Source organism: Cydia splendana, chromosome Z (genome assembly GCF_910591565.1).
Source record: "Cydia splendana chromosome Z, ilCydSple1.2, whole genome shotgun sequence".
Classification (NCBI taxonomy): Eukaryota; Metazoa; Arthropoda; class Insecta; order Lepidoptera; family Tortricidae; genus Cydia; species Cydia splendana.
In genome coordinates, this window is record NC_085987.1 from 29,036,353 (window position 1) to 29,062,301 (window position 25,949).

Below are 25,949 nucleotides of genomic sequence, written 5' to 3' on the forward strand. Positions count from 1 at the left end.
GTGGTTCGCGGTAGGCTCTCTGTAATGACAGGATGACAGGAATCGTAGGGCTACCGCCAATACCGAAAATCGTCAATTGCGGGCATTTTTCTCTGTCACTCTAATTACGCCTTCATTGGAGTAAAAGAGTAAGATCCCCGCAATTTGCGAATTTCGGTTTTCGCGGTAGCCCCTCTGGATTGACAGGCATGTTGACTTAACTGCTCATCATGTAGTCTCAGTAGTCTGTTTATAAAATGATCTTCTTGTGATGGTTACAATAGCTGTATTATGTCGCCTGGATAGATATTCACTGACAGTCTTCTTCTTGAAAGGTTTTATAATGAGATCTGTAAAATTTCTCAAGAGATTCTTCGTTATGGCTTTAACTTTAATTGCAGTATTTCTTTTTTTCTTCTGGAACAGTATTGGAGTTCAAAGGTAAGTAGTAGTTGTGTAGTATTTGTGGTAAATTCTATTAATTAATAGATACAAGTAATTCTACAAATATTATCTATTAAAAATCGGCAAACTGAAACTCATCTCTCATTAACATCCTCATATCATATTTCGTCTCGGCTGTTAAATTATTATTTAATTGGCATTATCCAGTGATTATCAAGACATTCCTTAATAAAAGTAGATGTAATATGTTATGTAAATAAATAGATCTAACATGTCTTTAAAACTAACTGCATTTTTCATCTGTTGGTGTAAAACTTGCAACCCACATTATTTCTCAAACCTGTGAATCAGAGTAAGTATTGGAATCTTTTTTTATGCAGCGATCTGACTCCAGGGAAATTAAAAATATTATCATGCATTCAACAGATGACAGTGCACCGATGCACAGATGGGATCAATAACTAACTTTTTCTTATATTAGCATTGTGCCTTTCACTCACATTTACAATTTAAATCTTAGTTCTGGAGCAATGGAAATTGGCATTGGTAACTGCCATCAATAAAGAAGGACCAAAGAATGTAAAGTAGTAAGTAACCATCCAGTGCCTGTTTCCATCCACTTGATGTAGTTGCCAAAAAGAATTGTGTATAATTTGAATTTAAGGTGGCTAAAAAATAAGTGCATTCCCGGTGCCAGGGAGGTTTAGGACTGAGCAACTTTTGCTATGGGACCAACCTCGAAATCGCGAAAAATAAATTTGGCTGTTTCATACATTGTGGCTGGTCTATTTTCTATGGGAGGGTAAATTTTCTTTTCGCGTTTTCGGGGTTGGTTCCATAGTAAAAGTCGCTCAGTATGTTCCCAAAACCTCCCTGTCAACTGGAATGCACTTACTTTTTAGCCAACCTGTTATTAATGACGTAAACATCTGAAATAATTGACTGAAACAATTACTTAAATAGTTGTGTTGTTTCCAAGCAAAAAGACCCACTTTGTCACTTGCCATAAGGATGCTTTGACAGGTTATTCATATAAAGATACCAGGAAATGTAGTCCTTATGGTAAGAGACAAAGTGGGACCTTTGACTAGACTTAGACACAATTTGTTAGGCTGGCAAAATGGTTTTATTATTTAATGATATATGTTGGGAACGCACAATTGCTACTGCCGAAAAAGGCCCAAAAACTGTATCAGATTGGATAGGTATGTGCCCATCTTTTGACCCCAAATAGTTAGTGGTTTATGTTTAGTTGCACTTTTGTTGATAAGCATTTGTGTTGAAACCATTAAGGTCCATATATATATAACGAACTAGTATCACTTAATAAAAAGGTATATTTCTTTTAAAAAAAAAATACTGGTAAAACAAGGGGGCGATCACCCACAACTACAAGAAATAAGTAGCAGATGTTAAAGTAACAAGAACTCAAAAAAAAATCTCACTGAAAAATTCCATCAAATGTGCCTAAAAACTAAAAATGGCGATGACTAACATATGCGTACAAGTAACGTGTCTACGATCTACTGGCGGGTAGCGGCGCACCCAAAACGGCCAACCACAAACATACTACTAGATAGCAACGATATCTAGCGAGATATTAATGTGGTCCATATTATGTTCCTATGTATATAGGAAACTTACTCCAACTGAAAATTCGTAATCCTATAAGGTAAGACTCGAGTCACAGATGGTCATTAAATCTAAATCTCTTTAGCTTTCAGAAGTTTGCCCCTGTATCTATACCAGTGAAGAACAAAGTGTGTCACGTTAACTTTGATGATGAAAGAATTCAACTTGTTAGTAACAAAACAGATTTGAAAATGATTTATTTCGTGACGCCGACGTACCCGCGGCCGGAGCAGGTGCCCGAGCTGACACGGCTCGCTCACACGCTCATGCACGTGCCCCGCATTCACTGGATTGTGGCCGACGATCAGCCCCTGTGCTCAGAACAAGTCGCAAATATCCTTAGGTAAGTCAACTGACTTAGCTCTTCATAGGTAACTAACTACCTATGGAGAGCGATATTATTAATCCAGTGTATTGATTACCTCGTTCTTGAATTTTCTATAAATTGCAGACGTTCTGGACTTCCATTCACACACATATCCAGCCCGAAGCCATATACATATAAATACTCCAACTACCCACGTGGAGTAGCAAATCGTCGAGTGGCCCTCTCCTGGCTTCTGGCTAACGTAAATGATGGCGTTCTTTACTTCGGCGATGACGACAACACGGTGGACCTGCAACTCTTTGATGAAATTAGAGATACTAAGAGAGTATCCATGTTTCCCGTGGGCCTTATTGGAGGATACGGCGTCTCTGCGCCTATTGTAAAAAACGGGAAGGTAAGTTTAACATAATATATAGGTTTTGCATTCAAATATCGGTATTTGTACTGAATACGCCGAAGTTTCTACTTAATCCTAGTTATAATTGTAGTTAAAATTCGCTTACATGCAGGGAGAAAGTTTTCTCAGGACAGCTTAACGCTAAGGGCTGATTTAGACGGCGCGCGAACTCGCATGCGATTTTAGTTACATTGCGGACTGTTGGTTACGTCCAATTCAACAGACCAATCAAAACCCGCAATGTAATGAAACTCGCATGCGAAATTCTCGCATCGTCTAAATGAGCCCTAACGTGCCGCACGCACCTCGCGCACCAAGTTATTTTTCATCACACTTGCTCGAAAAGATCTTATTTCATGCAGGTGTACTGAAGGACAAAGGCCTATAATGTATCCACGGGAGTTATGGGTTGTGAAAAAAAAATAGCTGTACCTTTTTTTAATATGTCTCTAATACACATGTAGGTACGAATTAATTACATGGGTATAAATGAGTTTATTGTGGCAAGGTATTATTACAGATATGTCGTATGCAAAAACGGTGCAAAAATTATCTATAGATTTAGGCAGGTCATTGATATAGATTAAAAATAGAACACATCACATAAAAATAGTGAATAGGCACGATGTATGGAGGTTGTCCGTCTTAAGCCGCGTCTCCATATTGCTCGGCAAGCTATCGACCATTGGCGCGCGCGGCAGCCGCGCGCAATGGATACCGGGCCGCCGCGCGCGCCAACTCGATCATTGGCGCGCTCGAACGCGCCGCGCGACGAACCATTCACTGTCGGTGTTTCGACGCGCGGCAAAGGAATGTTCGCGCGCAGTTGGGACGGGTGTGTATATATTTCAGTTGGCTCGCGCGGCAGCATATATGGATAATGAAAAGTGTCGTACTTTAATTAAATTATATGGCACTAAACAGTTTCTATTGAACAGTAAATGTAGTGATTATCGCAACAGATCATTTTTCTATTTGGCTATACTTCGTTCCGAATAATAATTTTTTGTGATATAATGTGGTCGATCGTCGGATCGCCTGCCGCGCGCGGCCGCCGCGCATAAGTTCTAGATGGTGTCGAAATTGGCTCGCGCGCCAAAATGCAGGTGTGCCGCGGTCGAACATTGCTCGCGCGGCCGCCGCGCGATATCGAGACGCGCCTTTAGAGTGGTATTCCACCTAATCCAATTTCTTTGTCCAGTGTGTATTGCGTCTCACATTTTGCTTTAATGAGAATAATGAGAGGGTGAGACGCACTGACATTGAACAAAGAAATTGGACAGATGGAATACACCCTTAAATATTTACTACTAGCTTCTGCCCGCGACTTCGTCTGCGTGAAATGATGATGATGATGATTGATAAAAACTATCCTATGTCCTTTCTCGGGACCTAAACTATCACCATACCAAATTTTGTCCTAATCGGTTCAGCGCTTTAAGGAAGAAGAGGTACCAGACAGACACACTTTGGCATTTATAATTAATATCCGGGAGACGGAGCTTACATATAAAAACAAAAAAATGCGCGTTTCCCAAAGTTAAGACCTAGTTAGATCGATTTATCGCCCCCGAAAACCCCCATATACCAAATTTCATCGAAATCGTTAGAGCCGTTTCCGAGATCCCTGAAATATATATATATATATATATATATATATATATATATATATATATATATATATATATATATATATATATATATATATATAAATAAACAAGAATTGATCGTTTAAAGGTATCACTGGTATCAGATTATATTATCACCTAGTATGGATTCTCTGGTTTATTTAATATGATATGAAGTCTTTATATTCTTAAGTAAGTACCTACCTGTCCAAACTTTATGTTTTGAATAAACGCCATCAAGGATTTATAATATATAGGATCGTAGTTAAGTGACAATCGTTTAAAGATTATAGACAACATATGCTAATCCTAGGTTTATTAAATACCGTATGGAAATGACGACGTGACTTTACGTCGCCTCTGTTAAGCGCGCGGTTGTTTTACACACGTGATAAACGCGATGCGTTTGCCGCAAACTATTTTACAACCGATAATCTAAGTATAATGACCTTACATTGTGACACGGTAACCGCAGTGTGAGACGCAATGCGGCAATAGCACATAATTAATTAATATTTTATCTTCATAGTATGTGTAAGGCGAAGAACCCACGTCGCGGCGCGGCGTGGCACCGCTGCGCCGCGCGGCACAGCCGTGGCGCGGCGGCGCGAGACCTTGTATAGCAGGAGATCCCACATATAGTCGACCTTCACCAATCTGTCTGACGGATGAAACTATGAAAATATGAAAGAAAATATGTTCCAGAACATAAATAAATAGGGTTGCCTAAAGAAATATGGTCAAGGCTATTTTTAATAAATTTTTGAAAAAAAAAAAATTCCGCAAATTTCACCGATTTGTCTGACGAACGAAATAACTTTCAATGGAAAGTATACAACTTGTACAACATAAATCAACTAGGTTGCCTATCTTTTTCCGGTCACAGCACTATTATGTGGTTGCCGTGTTTAAAGAGGTGATTTTATATCGATAATTGCACTCATCTGTCTGTCGCTTGAATTATACATCAAAATGATGGTAATTTTATTGCAAATACCATGATATAGGGTTGCCTGCGAAAATCCGGTCACAAATAAGGGTTGCCAGGCTTTTAATTAAAATAAGAAGGGAAGACTTTTAGCGATAACTCATAAACGGCTTAACTGATCAAGTTTGTTTTAATTTTATTTGATTGAGTTTTTTAAGCTCTATAATATTCATGATTTTGTTTTCATATTTTTTGGACAGATGGTTCAAAAGTTAGAAGGAAAAACCTTTTTTTTTTTCTAAACGATTATATCCGAAATGATTCACTTTATCAAAAAATGCTGTAAAGACCCCAATTTGTTTTGAAAGGCCTATCCAACGACACCCCCCACTACTTGTCACACAAAAAAAATGTCACATACATTTTGTTTGTTTCAAAGCGATTATTTCCGAAAATATTCACATTATCAAAAAATGTTCTACTAAAACCCCTATACATTTTGAAAGACCTTTCCAACAACATCCCACACCATAGGGATGACACGAAAAAAAAAATCCTCACGTACATTTTGTTTCTTACGACGCGATTATTTCCTAAAATATTCACACCAAAAAAATATTTTTTTAAAAGCCCTATTTATTTTAAAACTCATATCAAATGACATCCTACAACATAAGTATCAAACGAAAAAAAAAGAAAAAAAAATGTATGTGACCATTTTTTTCGCTTCAACCCTATAATGTGACATGTCGTTGTAGTAGAAGAGCCGGCCGCAAATTTTCTAACCGACTTGATACCACGATGAAATGCACAATGGTTTCCCATAAAAGTGATGCTAAGACCGAATTCGATAGTCTGCCACGGCGGAACTTGCCGAAAGTACGAAAGAGAAGGCCACTTCCGGTGCGAAAAAGGGGGCTGATTTAACCCATCTGATACCGAAATAATAGTTATGGCAGCAGTTAGAAATTTACATGTAGACACAGAAAAGCGAAGTCTGCCAGTATTTTTTTTGCCGGAAGTGCTTGGCAGACGCTCTCAAAGGTGGCCACCAGGACCACAGATTAATAAATAGTTACTACGTAACAGATACTTCATTCCCAAACAAAAGCAAAAATACCTACGCTATAATAGCCTACAAAACCTTAATAATAATACCTGCTGCTCAGGACAAGAAGAAATGTACCATAAGTACGCGCACAAAGAGTCGAGACTGTGTTACCCGCCGTTCGAGTCACGTGCCAACGCGTCATCGTAAGAATGCGCTAGGGTTGTAGCTACCCTACCTATGATCATGGTCTAATAAAACATGGTCTTCCATTCCCAGAGTGACACGGGCCTACGTCACAATAACATTGCCACTTTATTTCAACATAACATGTTACATGGGTACATTATACCTATGGTTAATAAGTTAAAATATTTCTTTATAATTTTATAATTTTCATTTATATGTATTTTAGCTTAAATTTTACAATAACACGTCATTTTTAGGGTTCCGTACCCAAAGGGTAAAACGGGACCCTATTACTAAGACTTCGCTGTCCGTCCGTCCGTCCGTCTGTCACCAGGCTGTATCTCACGAACCGTGATAGCTAGACAGTTGAAATTTTCACAGATGATGTATTTCTGTTGCCGCTATAACAACAAATACTAAAAACAGAATAAAATAAAGATTTAAATGGGGCTCCCATACAACAAACGTGATTTTTGACCAAAGTTAAGCAACGTCGGGAGTGGTCAGTATTTGGAAGGGTGACCGTTTTTTTTTTTGCTTTTTTTTTGTTTTTTTTTGCATTATGGTACGGAACCCTTCGTGCGCGAGTCCGACTCGCACTTGCCCGGTTTTTTAATTACTCGTTAGCAATATCTTCCGATTCACGAAAGAAATTTCAGACTTTCGGGTAATTCTGTTTATACTACTGGCAACACAGGATAGCGCTGTGCACATTTGACAATTCGGATCTAGATAACTTCATGCCCTGACCGTCATCCTTGTCGAACGCGTGTTAATTGTTATTTCCTTCTCGCTCAGTGTCAGCAGTCGCAGTGTTTTCCAAACTTTTCACGTCGTAAGCTTGGTAATTAATGTGTAACTGTGAATTAGTTTTTTAAACGTTTGTCTTGTATAGATAAATAAAGTTTAATTTAATACATTAGATTTGTTTTATTTTACTATGTTTCTACATGAATAACTTAAAATTAATGCCGTTAAAATAATTTTCACCTTTTAAAATAATTTAAAATTCTCCCACATTTCAAAGTTTGAGAACCTGTAAACAGCATGATGACGTAAGCGCGTGTCAGTTAGGTCATACGCGAATCTCGGAATGGAGTACCAGGCGGAGTATATTATTATACCATGCCTATGATGATTATTGTAATAAAACGAATGTTGCGAATCAAATGTTTTAGTTTTAATATAATGATTTATAATTTATTTCAGTTCTCGGAATTCTCTGTTATTAAAATTTTATAGTTGAAAATATGTATCGCGTAAATAATTTTAATAAATATCCAGGAGCAAAGCAACCTTAGAGGATATAACCAACGGAGACGCCATGTCTAAAATTTTCGGTACAAAATAGTATGCCGTTTTTTGCGGGGGAGGGGCACATCAAATGTATAGGTACGTCATGTTAGATAAACGTCAGTCCATACATATGGTTGACATGTGGTTGACCATTGGCCGCCTATTTTCGACAGAGGGGAACGCCTGTTAATGGCGGCTCCATTGTTAATTACTCCGAGAACGCAACGGACAATCAACGGTTTTTAAAAGTTGTAATACGGTGCTACCAGGCCGATTAATTATTACGTCGTCAAAATTATTTAAAAATACTTTTTCTAACCCTTCAATATAATTATTAAACGTTTCAGGTGGGACCAGGAAAAGATGAATTTTTATTATAGGCCTTTTCCTTTGTTTTTTTGACTTTTTCACCCATCTACTGCACAATAATTACGTGGTTTCGGCATTTCGAAGCATAAGCGCGGGAAACGCGCGGTGCAATGCGGTGCGAGCGCTGAGGCGGGCGTTCGGCGGCTACTGTCGGTTGTATCGTCGACGATACGCCGAACGGTAGGCATATAGCGCGTGGCCTTGAGCGTGTGACGGAGGCCTGCCAGGACCCCTAATTTAACCCATCTGATACCACCATGAAACCAATTCCAGTCGGTAGGTATGAACCCTCATGTCAGGAATATATAAGTCTGCCAAGGCTTTTCCTGCCGAAACACCTTGGCAGACGAGATTATGTGAGCAAGGTAACCATCGGTTACCCTACACTAACCCATCTGATACCACCATGAAACCAATTCCAGTCGGTAGGTATGACCCCCCATTTTAGGAATATATAAGTCTGCCAAGGTTTTTCCTGCCGAAACACCTTGGCAGACGAGATTATAAGCAAGATGACCATCGGTTACCGTACACTAACCCATCTGATACCACGATGAAACCAATTCCAGTCGGTAGGCATAAACCCTCATTTCAGGAATATATAAGTCTGCCAGGGCTTTTCCTGCCGAAACACCTTGGCAGACGAGATTATGTTAGCAAGGTGTACATCAGTTACCCTACATCAACCCATCTGATACCAATTGGCCTGATGACAGTAACAAAGAATCATGGAAATAATGGTTTCAAAGAAACGTATATGTTAATATGATTCTAAAATATGGCCCAATCTCAGTATAAACTGAAGGATTATTAATATCTATATATATAAAACAAAGTCGTGTTTGTTCCAGCACCCATAACCCGAGAACGGCTGGACCGATTTTCATGGTTTTTGATTTGTTGGATTAGTCTCGGCCCAGAATAGCAGAATAACTGTTAAAACCATTGAAAAAATTGACGAAAACAAAATAATGAAAGAAAAATCATTCCCATACAAAATGTTCCTAGGTATCTTACCTGTCAAACATTTGATGTTCATCCCGTCGATACGGTAAACTCTTACCTCAAATTAAATAACGTATTAAAAAAAAACCGGGCAAGTGCGAGTTGGACTCGCGCACGAAGGGTTCCGTACCATAATGCAAAAAAAAACGAAAAAAAAAAAGCAAAAAAAAAACGGTCACCCATCCAAGTACTGACCACTCCCGACGTTGCTTAACTTTGGTCAAAAATCACGGTTGTTGTATGGGAGCCCCATTTAAATCTTTATTTTATTCTGTTTTTAGTATTTGTTGTTATAGCGGCAATAGAAATACATCATCTGTGAAAATTTCAACTGTCTAGCTATCACGGTTCGTGAGATACAGCCTGGTGACAGACAGACAGACGGACGGACGGACGGACGGACGGACGGACAGACAGACGGACCGACGGACGGACGGACAGCGAAGTCTTAGTAATAGGGTCCCGTTTTACCCTTTGGGTACGGAACCCTAAAAAAGGGTTTCGAACCGACAAGATATATCCACAATATTAGGATTACGCCGTATTTGAGATTTTAAAATTGTAAAATAGTGACAGTAATGACAACGGATTGACATATTTATATTTATGCATGCACTATAGTGATGAGGCTAACCATAAGGTTACATCACGTTTACGTTTGTCAAATGTAGCGATTATAAACGAATAAGTCGAATCGATTTTAATGCCGATTTTTGCAACTTTGTATTATTTGTTTGTATTATTAAATAACCTTTTTTTCACATCGAATTTCATTTTATTGTCATTTGGTTTTTGTTTTAATTGTATCTTTTTTTTTAGTCGATTTTCATCAACTTACGGAAATGTAATGACTTGACCACAGATGAGTATTAATCGAATAACTTTTTATTCGATTAATCGAATAAATAAGTTAATCGACAAATTTAATCGTCGATTAAATTATTCGCGATTAATTTAGTCGACCTAACATACGATTGAAATTGAATTAATCTGAATATTAATCGACTACATTTTCGATTAAATCTCGATTGAAAGTTGACAGTGGGTCATTTTTGTACGTAAAAAAAAAGATGGGAGCCAAACACTTTGTCATAAAAGTCCTCATGGGTGTCGTTTTATAGGTTTTAGGGATTGCCGGTTTCGAAAATGATAACTGTTTTAGAATCCAAGATGTCGACCGTGCACTTTGTCATAAAAGTCGTCATGGATGTCGTTTTATAGGTTTCAGGGAGTGCCGGTTTTGTAAATGATGACTGTTTTGGAATCCAAGATGTCTGCCGTGCACTTTGTCATAAAAGTCATCATGGGTGTCGTTTTATAGGTTTTAGGGAGTGCCGATTTCGAAAGTAATGACTATTATGGAATCCGAGATGTCTACCGTGCACTTGATCATAAAAGTCGTCATGGATGTCGTTTTATAGGTTTTAGGGAGTGCAGAATTCGAAAATGATGACTGTTTTGGAATCCAAATATGTCTGACGTGCAGTTTGATATAAAAGTCAACATGGGTGTCGTTTTATAGGTATTAGGCAGTGCCGGTTTCGAAAATGATGACCGTTTTGGAATCCAAGATGTCTGCCGTGGACTTTGTCATAAAAGTCATCATGGTTGTCGTTTTATAGGTTTTCGAGAGTGCCGGTTTCGAAAATAATGACTATTTTGGAATCCGAGATGTCTGCCGTGCACTTTGTCATAAAAGTCGTCATGGGTGTAGTTTTATAGGTTTTAGGGCGTGCCGGTTTCGAAAATAATGACTCTTTTGGAATCAAAGATGTCTGCCGTGCACTTTGACCTAAAAGCCGTCATGGATGTCGTTTTATAGGTTTTAGGGAGTGCAGAATTCGAAAATGATGCCGTGCACTTTGTCATAAAAGTCATCATGGGTGTCGTTTTATAGGTATTAGGCAGTGCCGGTTTCGAAAATGATGACCGTTTTGGAATCCAAGATGTCTGCCGTGGACTTTACATTAAAGTCATCATGGTTGTCGTTTTATAGGTTTTAGGGCGTGCCGGTTTCGAAAATAATGACTCTTTTGGAATCCAAGATGTCTGCCGTGCACTTTGACCTAAAAGCCGTCATGGATGTCGTTTTATAGGTTTTAGGGACTGCAGAATTCGAAAATGATGCCGTGCACTTTGTCATAAAAGTCATCATGGGTGTCGCTTTGTAGGTTTTAGGGAGTGCCGGTTTCGAAAATAATGACTATTTTGGAATCCAAGATGTCCGCCGTGCACTTTGTCATAAAAGTCGTCATGGGTGTCGTTTTATAGGTTTTGGGGAGTACCGGTTTCGAAAATAATGACTATTTTGGAATCCAAGTTGTCTGCCGTGCACATTGTCATGAAAGTCGTCATGGGTGTCGTTTTATAGGTTTCAGGGAGTGCAGAATTCGAAAATGATGATTATTTTGGAATCAAAGATGTGTGTAATGATTATTTGAAAACTTCGCGTTATATTCCACAAGCTTATTTGAATGCAAGACATTGACATATTATAGTATAATGTTGCCTGTTTCGTACAAGTCATATAATAGTGAACCGATACAACAGATATTTAGGTACGTATACGTATTTGTTGATATAATGCCTGTAATACAATGATTGTATAACCCGTATTTAACGTGCAAAAAAAAACAAATGCATACATGTACCTGTAGTCATACCAAGAATAGTCTGCAGCGGATTTGATAGCCCTCGCAGTGCAAGTGTTATTTTAAACGTCAAACTTCTATGAAATTATGACGTATAAATGACACTTGCACTGCGTGGGCTATCAAATTCGCTGCAGACTTTTTATGGACCGACTCTAGGTGAAACGAAGTTCACCGGGTCAGCTAGTATTCAATAAAATAAAAGTGCGAAATTCTCCACTCGGCCATTTTGACTGAAACACCAATCAGAGGCGACGTAAGAGTTGACGTCATCAATGCATGACATATTTCTTAGAGCAACATAGACAACCTCATTGACTGTAATCCATTACGTACTCGCCAAAGAGTTTGGAGGTTCAAAAAAAATATTGTTTCGCCACTAAACATTTATTACGTCCAAAAAATATTATTACACGATATAAAGTAAATATTTATTTGTTATTATATAAATAAAATGCTAAATAATATGATATTTCACCAAAAACTATTTTAATTATTTGGCTGAATGGAACTATCATTGCCATGTTGGCTGTCGTAACTAGAAAAAATTAAAAAGTAAAACCGGGCTCGGTGATTTTCACTCAAAATTTACATGTATCTAAATAATTCATCTTAAATTGCAACCGTGTGAGAGTCTTTGTATAAAATGACTTATTGTGAACAATTTTTGTAATGTATTCATCATCCCTAATCGTAATATATGGTGCTGAATTAACAATATCATTCGGATTCAAGGGAAATTCGTAACTGTAAGTATGTAAACAATATCTACCACCATAATTTATGACGTCACAAATGGCGTGCGAGGCGTTTTCGCGCGAGGTTTAAACTAGCTATAATAAAATGCAATTATTTATATTAAATCTTATGAGTATAGCTGAAATATTGTGTTTTTCGGAACCAATACAAGTGTACCGACAATATTAAAAGGGATTTCAAAATTTGTCATCAGGCCAATTCCAGTCGGTAGGTATGAACCCCCATTTCAGGAATATATAAGTCTGCCAAGGCTTTTCCTGCCGAAACACCTTGGCAGACGAAATTATAAGCAAGATGACCATCGGTTACCGTACACTAACCCATCTGATACCACCATGAAACCACAACATAATCTCGTCTGCCAAGGTGTTTCGGCAGGAAACGCCTTGGCAGACTTATATATTCCTGAAATGAGGGTTCACACCTACCGACTGGAATTGGTTTCATGGTGGTGTCAGATGGGTTAGTGTACGGTAACCGATGGTCATCTTGCTTATAATCTCGTCTGCCAAGGTGTTTCGGCAGGAAAAACCTTGGCAGACTTATATATTCCTGAAATGGGGGTTCATACCTACCGACTGGAATTGGTTTCATGGTAGTATCAGATGGGTTGATGTAGGGTAACTGATGTACACCTTGCTAACATAATCTCGTCTGCCAAGGTGTTTCGGCAGGAAAAGCCCTGGCAGACTTATATATTCCTGAAATGAGGGTTCATACCTACCGACTGGAATTGGTTTCATCGTCGTATCAGATGGGTTAGTGTACGGTAACCGATGGTCATCTTGCTTATAATCTCGTCCAACCTTGGAAAAACCTTGGCAGACTTATATATTCCTAAAATGGGGGTTCATACCTACCGACTGGAGTTGGTTTCATGGTGGTATCAGATGGGTTAGTGTAGGGTAACCGATGGTTACCTTGCTCACATAATCTCGTCTGCCAAGGTGTTTCGGCAGGAAAAGCCTTGGCAGACTAATATATTCCTGACATGAGGGTTCATACCTACCGACTGGAATTGGTTTCATGGTGGTATCAGATGGGTTAAATTAGGGGTCCTGGTGGCCACCTTTGAGAGCGTCTGCCAAGCACTTCCGGCAAAAAAAATACTGGCAGACTTCGCTTTTCTGTGTCTACTATTATTTCGGTATCAGATGGGTTAAATCAGCCCCCTTTTTCGCACCGGAAGTGGCCTTATTTTTCGTACTTTCGGCAAGTTCCGCCGTGGCAGACTATCGAATTCGGACTTAGCATCACTTTTATGGGAAACCATTGTGCATTTCATCGTGGTATCAAGTCGGTTAGAAAATTTGCGGCCGGCTCTTCTACTATTGGATAGGTCTTTTGAAATTAATACGGTTTTTTGGAAAACATTTTTTGATAACGTGAATATTTTAGGCAATAATCGACTCGAAAGAAACAAAATGTACGTGAGGATTTTTTTTTTTCGTGTCAACCCTATGATATGGGATGTTGTTGGAAAGGTCTTTCAAAATGAATAGGGGTTTTAGAAGAACATTTTTTGATTATGTGAAAATTTTCGGAAATAATCGCTTTGAAAGAAACAAAATGAGTGTGAAATATTTTTTATCGTTTCAACCTTATAGTGTGGGGTGTCGTTGGATAGGTCTTTTAAAATAAATAGGGGTCTTCAAACAACATTTATTGATAAAGTGGATATTTTAGGAAATAGTCGCCTCGAAAGAAACAAAATGTATGTGAGGATTTTTTTTCGTGTCATCCCTATGATGTGGGATGTTGTTGGAAAGGTCTTTTAAAATGAATAGGGGTTTTAGAAGAACATTTTTTGATTATGTGAATATTTTCGGAAATAATCGCTTTGAAAGAAACAAAATGTGTGTGACGATTTTTTTATCGTTTCAATCTTATAGTGTGGGGTGTTGTTGGATAGGCCTTTCAAAATAAATAGGGGTCTTGAAACAACATTTCTTGATAAAGTGTATCATTTCGGAAATAATCGTTTAGAAAGAAAAAAAAAAGGTTTTTCCTTCTAACTTTTTAATCATCTGTCCAAAAAAATATGAAAATATCATGAAAATAGTGATTAAAAAACTCAATCAAATAAAATTAAAACAAACTTGATCAGTTAAGCCATTTATGAGTTATCGCTAAAAGTCTTCCCTTCTTACTTTAATTAAAAGCCTGGCAACCCTTATTTGTGACCGGATTTTCGGAGGCAACCCTATACCATTGTATTTGCAATAAAATTACCATCATTTTGATGTATAATTCAAGCGTCAGACAGATGAGTGCAATTATCGATATAAAATCAACTCTTTAAACACGGCAACCACATAATAGTGTCCGGAAAAAGGTAGGCAACATAGTTGATTTATGTTGTACAAGTTGTATACTTACCATTGCAACTTATTTTGTTCGTCAGACAAATCGGTGAAATTTGCGAAAAAAAAATTTTTTTTTCAAAAATTTATTAAAAATAGTCTAGACCATATTTCTTTAGGCAAGCCTATTTATTTATGTTCTGGAACATATTTTCTTTCATATTTTCATAGTTTCATCCGTCAGACAGATTGGTGAAGGTCGACCATATATGTGGGATCTTAGACCAGTACTTATCAGGGAGCAGGCAAACCGCTTAACGCACACGGTGCCGCGCCGCCGCGCGGTAGTGCGACGTTGTATTAGTTAGTGGAAGCCGAGCCCAATTTTAAAGAAAAACTGCAAATCAATGTATCGTTTAGCCATTTGGCACACGCATACTAGAGGTCAAAAAATTCTTGACCCGCAGGTCCTAAAAAAAAATTTCATGTTACTAATATAAAAATGTCCCCGTTTTTTGGTCCATTTGGTTACTTTTTCAATACCTAAACCTACACCTTTCTATGACCATAACAAAACGGAGAAACAAAACTTGTTTAACGCACGCGTTTGCCGCAAAAAACCAGTGACGTGTTTTCGAGACGCAAACGTGGCAAACCATTAACGTATATATCTATGGACTGGCCTTACGGGCACTACAAATGGTACTAGTTTAGCGGTGTGACTCACGAATTCCAGCCAATCGTGCAGTCTAACGCAACTAGTTGCGACCAATAGCGCGCGTGATGCGAACTCATCAACCAATTGCGCGCGTGATGCGAACTCATCAACCAATCGCGTTGTACCGGTGTCACACCGCTGTACTGGCCCCTGTCATGCCTCATTATTATTGTCCGTAAAGCCAGTCCCTAGATATCTATGTCAGTGTGGCAAACGCATTCCGTTGATCGCATGCTGTGGAGCGTAGACTGTATCTTTTTATTCAATGTTCGTCGTGAAGCGTAGAAACTCGGCAATCTGGAACGCGCCGGCCGCTGTGTTGCTTTGAAGAGTTCGAAGTCCGCTTTACCGCCAATTTACCGGTATATGTGTTGTGTGAAATAAAAACACATATATTTGATTTTATTTACTGGAGAGTGTTCAGGCAAGTGAGTGAAGCTCCCTGAAGTTTCTGAATAAGCTACAATTTTGTTTATTTCTGCCAATCTCATTAATTATTAACACGGAAAGGAACATGGATCCTAGACTTATAACTAGGTACATAACATTCCACGCAATTCATTTACATAATATACACAAAAGTAAAAAACTGATATACACACAAAAGTAAAATTATTACAATTCAAAACGTAAAAGATTAACCTAAAACATGCACGATTCCTAGCTATATACGACAATCTCCCCCACGTGTGTCAACACCGTCTGCATGTGAGGAGTATATGAGTATAAGCCTAGAAACTGGGCGGCGGACGTCACCTGCGCGTGTGCGAACAATGGCCACTCTCACATGGCCATCCGGGCCAGGAAATAGCTGGGCGATTACGCCTCTGGGCCACGTTCCTCGTGGCATGGAGCTATCCGCTACGATGACTACGTCACCTTCATGCAGTTTCTTTACGTTCTGATGAGCACCGGGCCTGGGGAGGAGGCTGGGTCGGTATTCCCGCTGCCAGCGCCTCCAAAATTGGTCGGCTAGCGTTTGCGCTGTTTTCCACGAAGAGAGTGACATAGTTGCGTCTGTGAAGACGCCCAGTGGCGACATGGAGCTCGATCGACCGATAAGAAAGTGATTCGGCGTCAGGGCTTCCATGTCTAAGTCTGGATTCACTGGTGTCAGCGGTCTGGAATTGACTATGTGCTCTGATTCTAATAACAAAGTATGTAGAACTTCTTCGTGGGGTGCTCTTTCTTTCAGTACTACTTTTAGTGCGGTTTTTACGCTGCCCACGAGCCGTTCCCAGGCACCGCCAGCGGAGGGGTTGCCGGGTGGAATTTTCTTCCATTGAATGGCTCGCTCGGTCAAAAAGGGCTTGAGACTGTCGGGCAGCGTCTTTTTGGCCTCTGCTAGTTCTCGTTCCGCGCCATAGAAGTTGGTGGCGTTGTCGGAATAGAGAACTGTAGGCGTGCCGCGTCGCGCTATCATTCGGCGTAGCGAAAGAATCATGGAGGATGCCGAAAGTGAGGCGGTAAACTCGTTGATGACGGTCGTGTGGTTGCCGTGATTAAAAAGAGCATGAAAATGTTGTACTAGTAACTTGATGAAATCTTCTTTCGCATGCGAGACAGGTATGTGCATGTCTTTGTCGCTTCTAGCGTTTAGAACGACGATTCTGTTTTTGTCAAGTTGTACAGCTATTTTGTGTAGCGGAGATTTCTTCAGGAGTGGCCGCCCAGTTTCCAGAAGCTTGATTTCGTCTGGAAATGCAGCATGTTGACTCCGTCGGATTAGCAATATCTCTGCTAAATCTAAATGCCCCTTATTTATCTCTATATCTGTTTTCTTAGACAGCAATGCGGCTTTGAAAACCTCGGCGGCAACCAGAACACTAGCGGTGGCGCGAACTAATCGTACGTTATCAATGAACGATCGCCACGCGGGTGCGAGTGAGACGGGTATAGGCGAGTCCCAATCGATCCCTGTCCACCAAACGAAACGTAACGTATCGCGATCTTGCTCTATTATTTCGATCTGTAAAGACTAACAGGTCGGGGCCAGCCAACAGCGCGCTGTTAAGCGAACGTCCGTAAGCTGTGGCGGCCGTGTCCCAAACTAATCGCATTTTGCCGCGTTGCGGGTGAAAAGTTGGGAAATGCGCCAGATGCCACATCCGGGGTGCCTCGGGGGGCGGCGGCGAGTCCATTTTCTCCGCGTAACCTTTGTCAAGCAACATATGCTTTGCATATTCGGCTCTAAGTTTCGCATCGTGGTCTAGCTTTCGTTCTAGACTGTACGGCCGTTTCATTGCTTGCGCTCGGTTATCGGGGAGTTTCTCGTCATCTGATCGCCACAGTAAGCCCGAGCGATACCTTTGCTCCCCCGGTATCTTCTCGCAGGTGGCTTCTAATAAATCTGGTGCACGTTGGTCGGGGTCGGCCCGAGGTAACTTCTGCGAAACGCCTAATGATTCTATATCAGAATGTCGTTTCATAAGTTGAAAGGCCTCGTCTTCCGCGGTATTAGGCTTGGCGTGCCCTTCAAACTGTACCGCACCGCAGGTGCGATTCTGTCCGCAGTTTCGTGTAGCATCAAAGCCATTGCCGCGCTTTCGTCATGTAGCGCGAGGGTTTGGACGGTACCTAACGGTTCCGACACCTCTACAGGCATGACTTTGAGATACGTCTGCGGCAGTCTAACATTGAGTACTGCAGGTGCCGCCGGGACACTATTACCGTTCGCGGACGCGGCCGCGCTTAGTCCGTGTAATAGTTTATTATGTCCGGCTTCGCACTGATTCATGCCACACGCGACATATTTGCATCTAAAAGGCATACGGTGATTCGCGCCTAAACATCTATAGCACAATCCAGCACCCTTTGCCAAGTCCCATCGCTCAGATATAGTCGCGGCTAGAAATTTCGAACACTCACTAACTTTGTGTTCTTTGCCATTCTTACATATGGCGCACGCATCGTACGAGACAGAGACAGACGATATCTCCCGCTGGGGCTTAGCTCCGGTTGACGCTGGCTTTTTCTTTAAATTACCATCGCGGTGCTTTACTTGAGCTATAGTCGATTTACTAGTACGCGATCTATTTCCCGTATCACATGTGTATGTTTCGTGGGAATCTGACTCCGAATCCGAACTATGGTCGCGGAAGGACGCGGGGTCGCGGGAACCAGCGAGAGCGTAGCTCGATCGACTGGGTTCGCGCACAGAGAATACCGCGTTCCCTTCATTACGCGACCCATCAGACGTATCACGACAGAACGCTGGGGCGCGAGACCCAGAGAGAGCTTGGCTCGATCTTCTCGGTTCGCGCACAGAGGATACCGCATTCACAGCTTTCCGTGATCTGTTAGACGGCCTATATCGGTTTACGCGCTTGGCCGCAGTGCTAATTTCGTTAAGAAACTCGGATATCGCAACTAACCCGGGTGATTCTACGTTAGACTGCCTATATTTGGCCCAATCATAGCGCACTATCAGATTCAACTTATCCACGATTTTGTTCATAAGCTCAGGCGCGTGTAAATATTGTTCTAGATGCAACGATCGAATGGTGGCGACGGCATTCGCGACGTGCGCGGTGAATGAGGTTATATTCGAATTGTCTTCGGACAAACGCGGCATGCGTTTGACATTATTTCCGTAAGGACAATTTCCTCAGGATCGCCGAACTGCCGTTCTAGCGCTTCCATTATTTCGTACGGATCCTGAACTGTGTACATTATTGATTTTACGGCTGTCCGAGCCTCGCCCTTAAGTGCACGCCTAATCCGACTCACGTTATTGACGGCACTAAACATGGGCGCAGTATCCTCGAACTCTGCCCTAAATGATATCCACTCAGTGATATCTCCGCCGAATGCGGGTAATTCCGGCGGTTTATGGTACATTGGCGCGTAGGTACCGTGCGGTACCTCTAAAATGCGCGGTGGCGGTCTGCTAGCCCGATCGGCGGCTGCGCGCGGCGGCGCCGCGGTCTCTTTCGGCGGCGGGAATTTAACTTTTTCAGTCGCGATCTCGCGCTGTAACCTAGCTTGTCGTTCTACCCAACTTTTTGTCCGCTCTTCGACGGTCGCGTCACTGCTGCCGTCAGGCTGCGCCTTCAATTGCGCAACCTGCAGCCGTACATTTGCAGTGTCGGACTCTGTCTTAGCAACGGCTAGACGGGCTTTATGAACCTCGAGCTCGGCCATTAGCACGGATAACTTATTATCGCGTTCCCTAACCGATTTGCGACTGTGATTCGCGATTAGACGGCGCGACATCGATGTCTTTATTTACTAGCGTACCTGACCTACTACGAACTACTACCGTGTTATCCAACGCTTCCGAGTGTACCGACTCGGTTCCACCGGTAGTATTCGGGTTGCCACTGGTGCCCTTGCTCCACGTATTGGTCTCGTCGGACGTAGTCTTGCCAGACGAGGGGGTAGGGGTGTCCATGTTCGATGCGGGCGCAGGCGGGCCCCTGGTGCGCGGGCGAAGGTTCCTTGCTTCCTTTTCGGACATCTTTCTGGCTGGAACCACTTCACTTTACACACGCGGGGGGTCCCTAACTTTACCTGCCTACGCCTATGATCTGACGTTACCGAGCGCAACGTCAGTGCCCTAAGCGTGGATCCCTCGTGGCACTGAATCTCCCGCAATGGCAAAGTGCAATGCCTAGAACGTTCGAAAGCAGTGTGCGGGTATCAACCATGTGACACATACAACGAAAGTTGCCAGGACACGTGAGTGGAGGAAAACCTACAACACTGCACGGTCCGTCCGGCAAGCCGGTAAATGGGGTACGGAAAGGTTATTGGGGTTGGGTCTAAACCGAAGCGAACTTCTAGGCTCAGCGCGTCCTTTATTCTGTCTTGCCGTCTGAGTTAAGCAAAGTTCGCTTGAAACTCAGCGCGTACTTGTTTCTTTCTTGCTGTCTGAGTTAAGCAAAGTTCGCTTGAAACTCAGCGCGTACTTGTTTCTTTCTTGCTGTCTGAGTTAAGCTATGTTTGCTTGAAACTCAGCGCGTACTTGTTTCTATCTTCATTCGCCTTCAGAAGGACCAAACTATGGAGCGTAGACTGTATCTTTTTATTCAATATTCGTCGTGAAGCGTAGAAACTCGGCAATCTGGAACGCGCCGGCCGGTGTGTTGCTTCGAAGTCCGCTTTTCCGCCAATTTACCGGTATATGTGTTGTGTGAAATAAAAACACATATATTTGATTTCATTTACTGAAGAGTGTTCAGGCAAGTGAGTGAGTGAAGCTCCCTGAAGTTTCTGAATAAGCTACAAACGGCTCGGGTTTATATAGGAAAATATCCGGCCGTAGGTACAGTCAACGGTAAAAATATGGGTGTACAAATCATCTCAAAAATATGTCCCATAACTCTTATGTCAGTGAATCAAGAACTATGGGACATATTTTTGAGTAAGTTGTCTACACCCATATTTTTACCGTTGACTGTACCTTTCCACAACTATAGTTCGCTTTTTTTAGCATTAGAAAGAACTTGAAAGAAGGTAAGCGATCTTGACATGTCTTTTAATTGAAAAACGCTTTTTAAAAATCAGTAACTATTACTTATGAAAGCAGAAGAATATAAATGATTGTATTAGATTCATAATTGTTACATATTTGCCGTAACTTATTTATAAAATGTGTTTTTCAATTAAAAGACACATCAAGATTGTTTACCTTATTTCTAATGCTAAAAAAAACGAACTATAGTGAGTGTTACATGCAGAGTCAGTTTTGTTTATTTCTGCCAATCTCATTAATTATTAACACGTATGAAAGGAACATGGATCCTAGACTTATAACTAGGTACATAACATTCCACGCAATTCATTAACATAATATACACACACAAAAGTAAAAAACATGATATACACACAAAAGTAAAATTATTACAATTCAAAACGTAAAAGATTAACCTAAAACATGCATGATTCCTAGCTATATACGACACATCCGTTCAACGCTGCATTTATAAAACAACCGCGCGCTTTATGCCGATACCAACATTTTTTAAATTTTGATTGGTGTTTGTCAATAAACGATTGTTAGCTGCTTTGTTACTGCACACCGTTGTATGGGGACCTTGCACTTTGAGACTATGCGCTGAAACTTGGCACAGTTGATTCTTAGCTGGTCTTGAGCAGATACAGATCGGGAGCCGTCGAGAGCCACCTCTCATTTAGTGAGGGGGGAGGGGGAAAGTTCGATGCTGCCGCGCTTCACTTGGAGCAACATTTCTCTAAAACTATACCTATTAAGGAATGTAATATATCATTTTCGGATAAATTAAGGATGAGGAATCTAGTTTCGGAACAAAAACAATGCACTTTCTAACAAAAAAAAGCATAAAGTAGAAAAGACTAAAAAACGTATTTTTGATTTTTTCATAATTACCAATTTTTTTTTAAAGTGTAGCAGGAATCTGAAAACAAAAAATACAGTCGTAAAGTTACACTTATTACGTTTAAGAAAATATATAGTTTAATATACAAAACTGTTGATTAATGGGAGATAAAAAATAATATTAAGCGTGGGTCAGAGTGATCTCAATACAAAATATTATGAATGTGGGAAAGTTACTTATAATTTGTTCTACAATCGTTTATTTTTCTTGTTTTTTCGTAAATAACTCGTAAACGTTAGCCCACAGCAAAAAAATATCTTTTACGTAAATAATCTGTTTCAGATTTCTTATAAAATAAGTACTACTGTTTTTCGGTACCATCAATATTAAAAAAAATATTGAAGGGAGAAAATAAATACTTTCCCCTTTTTTAGTCATTCGTAAATAACTCGTAAACGAAGGCCAATAGCAAAAAAATTTTTAGTACATGAATAATTTACATAAAATTTCCTACAAAAAAGGTCATTCGAACTTTTTCGCTAGGATCAATATTAAAAACGATATTAAAGAGAGAAAATAAATTCTAAGGTCCCCTTTTTAAATATTGATCCTAGCGAAAAAGTTTGAATAACCTTTTTTGTAGGAAATTTTATGCTAATTATTCTTGTGTTAAAATATTTTTTGCTATTGGACATCCTTTACGAGTTATTTACGAATGACTAAAAAAGAGGACCTTAGTATTTATTTTCTCCCTTCAATATTTTTTTTAATATTGACCTTAGCGAAAAAAAGGAGCACTTATTTTATAAGAAATCTGAAACAGATTATTTACGTAAAAGATATTTTTTTGCTGTGGGCTACCGTTTACGAGTTATTTACGAAAAACTAAAAAATAAACGATTGTAGAACAAATTATAAGTAACTTTCCCACATTCATAATATTTTGTATTGAGATCACTCTGGCCCACGCTTAATATTATTTTTTATCTCCCATTTATCAATAGTTTTGTATAATAAACTATATATTTTTTTAAACGTAATAAGTGTAGCTTTACAACTATATTTTTTGTTTTCAGATTCCTACTACACTTAAAAAAAAAATTGGTAATTATGAAAAAATCCAAGATACGTTTTTTTGTCTTTTCTACTTTATGTTTTTTTTTGTTAGAAAGTGCATTGTTTTGGTTCCAAAAAAAATTCCTCATCCTTAATTTAACCGAAAATTATATATCACATGCCCTAATAGGTACAGTTTTAGAGAAATGTTGCTCCAAGTGAAGCGCGGCGGCGTCGAACTTCCCCCCTCCCCCCCACTAAATGAGACGTGGCTCTCGAGGTCTCCCGGTCTGTATCTGCTCATGACCAGCTAAGAATCAACTGTGCCAAGTTTCAGCGCATAGTCACAAAGTGCAAGGTGTCGTGCACTAACAAACTAGCTATGTCACATTGGCAACGGTCCCTGATTAAATAAATTGCAGATCCAGTATTCGTGAATGTGAAACTTATGATTCAGACTTTAAAAGTTTATAGTCTGAATCATATATGTACCTACATAAATAAATGATTGTGTTGGTTACAGGTGGTCGGGTTCTTCGACTCGTGGCCGGGCGCGCGGACGTTCCCAGTCGACATGGCGGGGTTCGCCATCAACATCGAATTCCTGAGGCCGTCCGCCACTATGCCATATATCGCAGGACATGAGGAAGACAAGTTCCTTGTTAGTTTAGGAGTAAAGTTAGAGGACATAGAGCCATTAGCTGAGAATTGCTCCAAGGTGCTCGTGTGGCACACAAAAACGCACAAATACCCCAAACCTACTTTAAAGATAAATATTAATCAATACGATAAAGAACTCTCACCAAAGTACGAAAGTTTTGTGAACTTGCTCAAGGAAATTTCTAGACAGGGCATGGCCGTTTTAGATGCCGAAACTGGAACAAAAACATTAGTGATACGCGATACGAAAACGTATGAAACATTAGTTGGCCTTAATTAATATACGTAAGTAGGTATGTAGTAGTCTAACCTTCATGCGTTATTATAAAGGCATATTTTGCATATTATAAAGTTTTGTCTCGCGGGGTTGTTTGAGACAAAGAGTTATGTAGGTAGTAGGTAGGTAATTAGGTATATATTAGTTGTGAATTCGAACATGTTTTTTTTAACATAGTGGGAACGAGTGTCTTATAACACTCACCCCAACTATATATATATATATATAATATAAATATTATAGTTCAGGATTATAATTGTCTCGGTTCTGTCGGTTCCAAATAGTCTCACGAGATGGAATCTAATGTTTTATTGAATTGAATCTATTGAGCCGGGCGCTCGGAAAACATCATAATTCCTTTAACTAACGCGCTGTGAGTAATTTATAAGGTAAAATACTTACGGCTCGTGCGCGGAGGGCTGGTGGCATAACAACCGTATGTTACATTGATAAACACAGTTCGGTCGAATATTCTAGTATAGCGTGTTATTCGGTTAACAATGAATGAATTTTCGAATGTCACATGTCATACAGTTGTTATGTGTGGTGGAGCAGAGTAGTTAAAATACAATTTGAACAAATTTATACGTATTACCATCATGTTTCGAATTCGAATCATCGCTAATGAGATAAAAATGTTACGTGCAAAGCAATATTTGTGGCCTTTTTAGTAGTTATTTGTTAATATAGCGTGGGCCCGGGGAATTTTACATTTTAATTAAAGTGTAAGTACCTATTTCGAAAAGCTTCGTTCTGTTTCTCCCTTTCTCATGACATCCAACGTACGGTGTATTTTTTTGTTTATTGGGTGGGTCCACGGATTAAATATAGTATAGCCTTAGTATGAATGCTAGCCGTTACGTATAGTTGCCTAAATAATGTAATTAGTTTCAATCCTTTTAATTTTAATATATGGGAAACGCATAACGCTTGCCCACGTTTAACTGCATAGCGCTAAATCTCTCTATGTGCCTACAGAACTGGCGCTGTGGATGTCCCACGGTCAGGTCTATAGGTACTCGTATCTACGACGCGACGTAAGGGAAAAATATTCCAAGTCGCTTAGTAATTTCTTACGTAAACTTATTCGGGTAAACGATGGACCATTTGGACAGTTACTTACACAAAAAATACAAGTCTAACGAGAAGTTCGTACTTTTACTGTACGAATTGTTTGATACGACAAAAGCAATAACAAATGGTACTAACGAACAAAGGTACGTCTCATAATAAGTACATATTTATTAATTTTTGTTTATGTATTTATTTTGTATTATTTGATCTAACCCTACATTATATAATTCTAGAATCTCGGAAGAAAATGCAGTAGAATCTCTAAAAGATATTAAATAAAAAATATACTATACGTATAAACATATTTAATAATTGCTAATATTTTATGGCTAGTATCAATTATTACTCCGAGAAAGCCTTCGATTCGATCGAAACCTGGGCCGTACTACAATCTCTCCAGAGGTGCCAAAGTGGATTACCGCTATATCGAAGTGCTGAAGTGTTTGTACGAGAACGCCACTATGTCAGTCCGACTCCAGGACCAGAACTCGAAACCTATTCCGTTGCAGCGGGGAGTCAGGCAAGGGGATGTTATTTCTCCTAAACTGTTTACCGCTGCATTGGAGGATGTTTTCAAGACTTTGGACTGGAGAAGGCTTGGCATCAACATAAACGGCGAGTACATCACTCGCCTTCGGTTTCCGGACGATATAGTAATCTTGGCTGAGACTACGGAGGATTTAAGTATGATGCTCTATGACCTCAGTAAAGCTTCCGAGCGAGTTGGGTTATTCCCACTAGTTACCACCAAGTTCTTACCAGTGGTAACTACTGGGATTTTTTTTTCCACCTTTTACCACTGGTAACTACTGGGAAAAAAAATTCCCACTAGTTACCACCAACTTGGCTTGGTGGTAACTACTGGGAATTTTTATTCCCAGTCCAGTAGTAGTGGGAATAACCCAGCGAGTTGGTCTGAGGATGAACATGGACAAGACGAAGATCATG

General features: G+C 40.0%; 3 protein-coding genes across 9 annotated transcripts in view; 2 read left to right on the forward strand and 1 right to left on the reverse strand.

Annotated features, from left to right (window-relative positions):
* LOC134804747 (protein AF-10) overlaps nt 1-25,949 on the forward strand; it is a 453,368-nt gene that overhangs the window by 204,619 nt on the left and 222,800 nt on the right. The window lies entirely within an intron of this gene.
* Nucleotides 1-25,949, reverse strand: part of LOC134804897 (ADP-ribosylation factor-like protein 5B) — a 288,633-nt gene that overhangs the window by 126,612 nt on the left and 136,072 nt on the right. The gene's annotated exons all lie outside the window — the stretch shown is intronic.
* LOC134804837 (galactosylgalactosylxylosylprotein 3-beta-glucuronosyltransferase S-like) lies at nt 225-24,114 on the forward strand. The gene is made up of 4 exons (XM_063778110.1): nt 225-420; nt 2,102-2,359; nt 2,468-2,738; nt 23,514-24,114. Exons 1-4 carry the CDS (start codon nt 251-253, stop codon nt 23,928-23,930), a joined length of 1,116 nt encoding a protein of 371 aa, XP_063634180.1. The 5' UTR covers nt 225-250; the 3' UTR covers nt 23,931-24,114.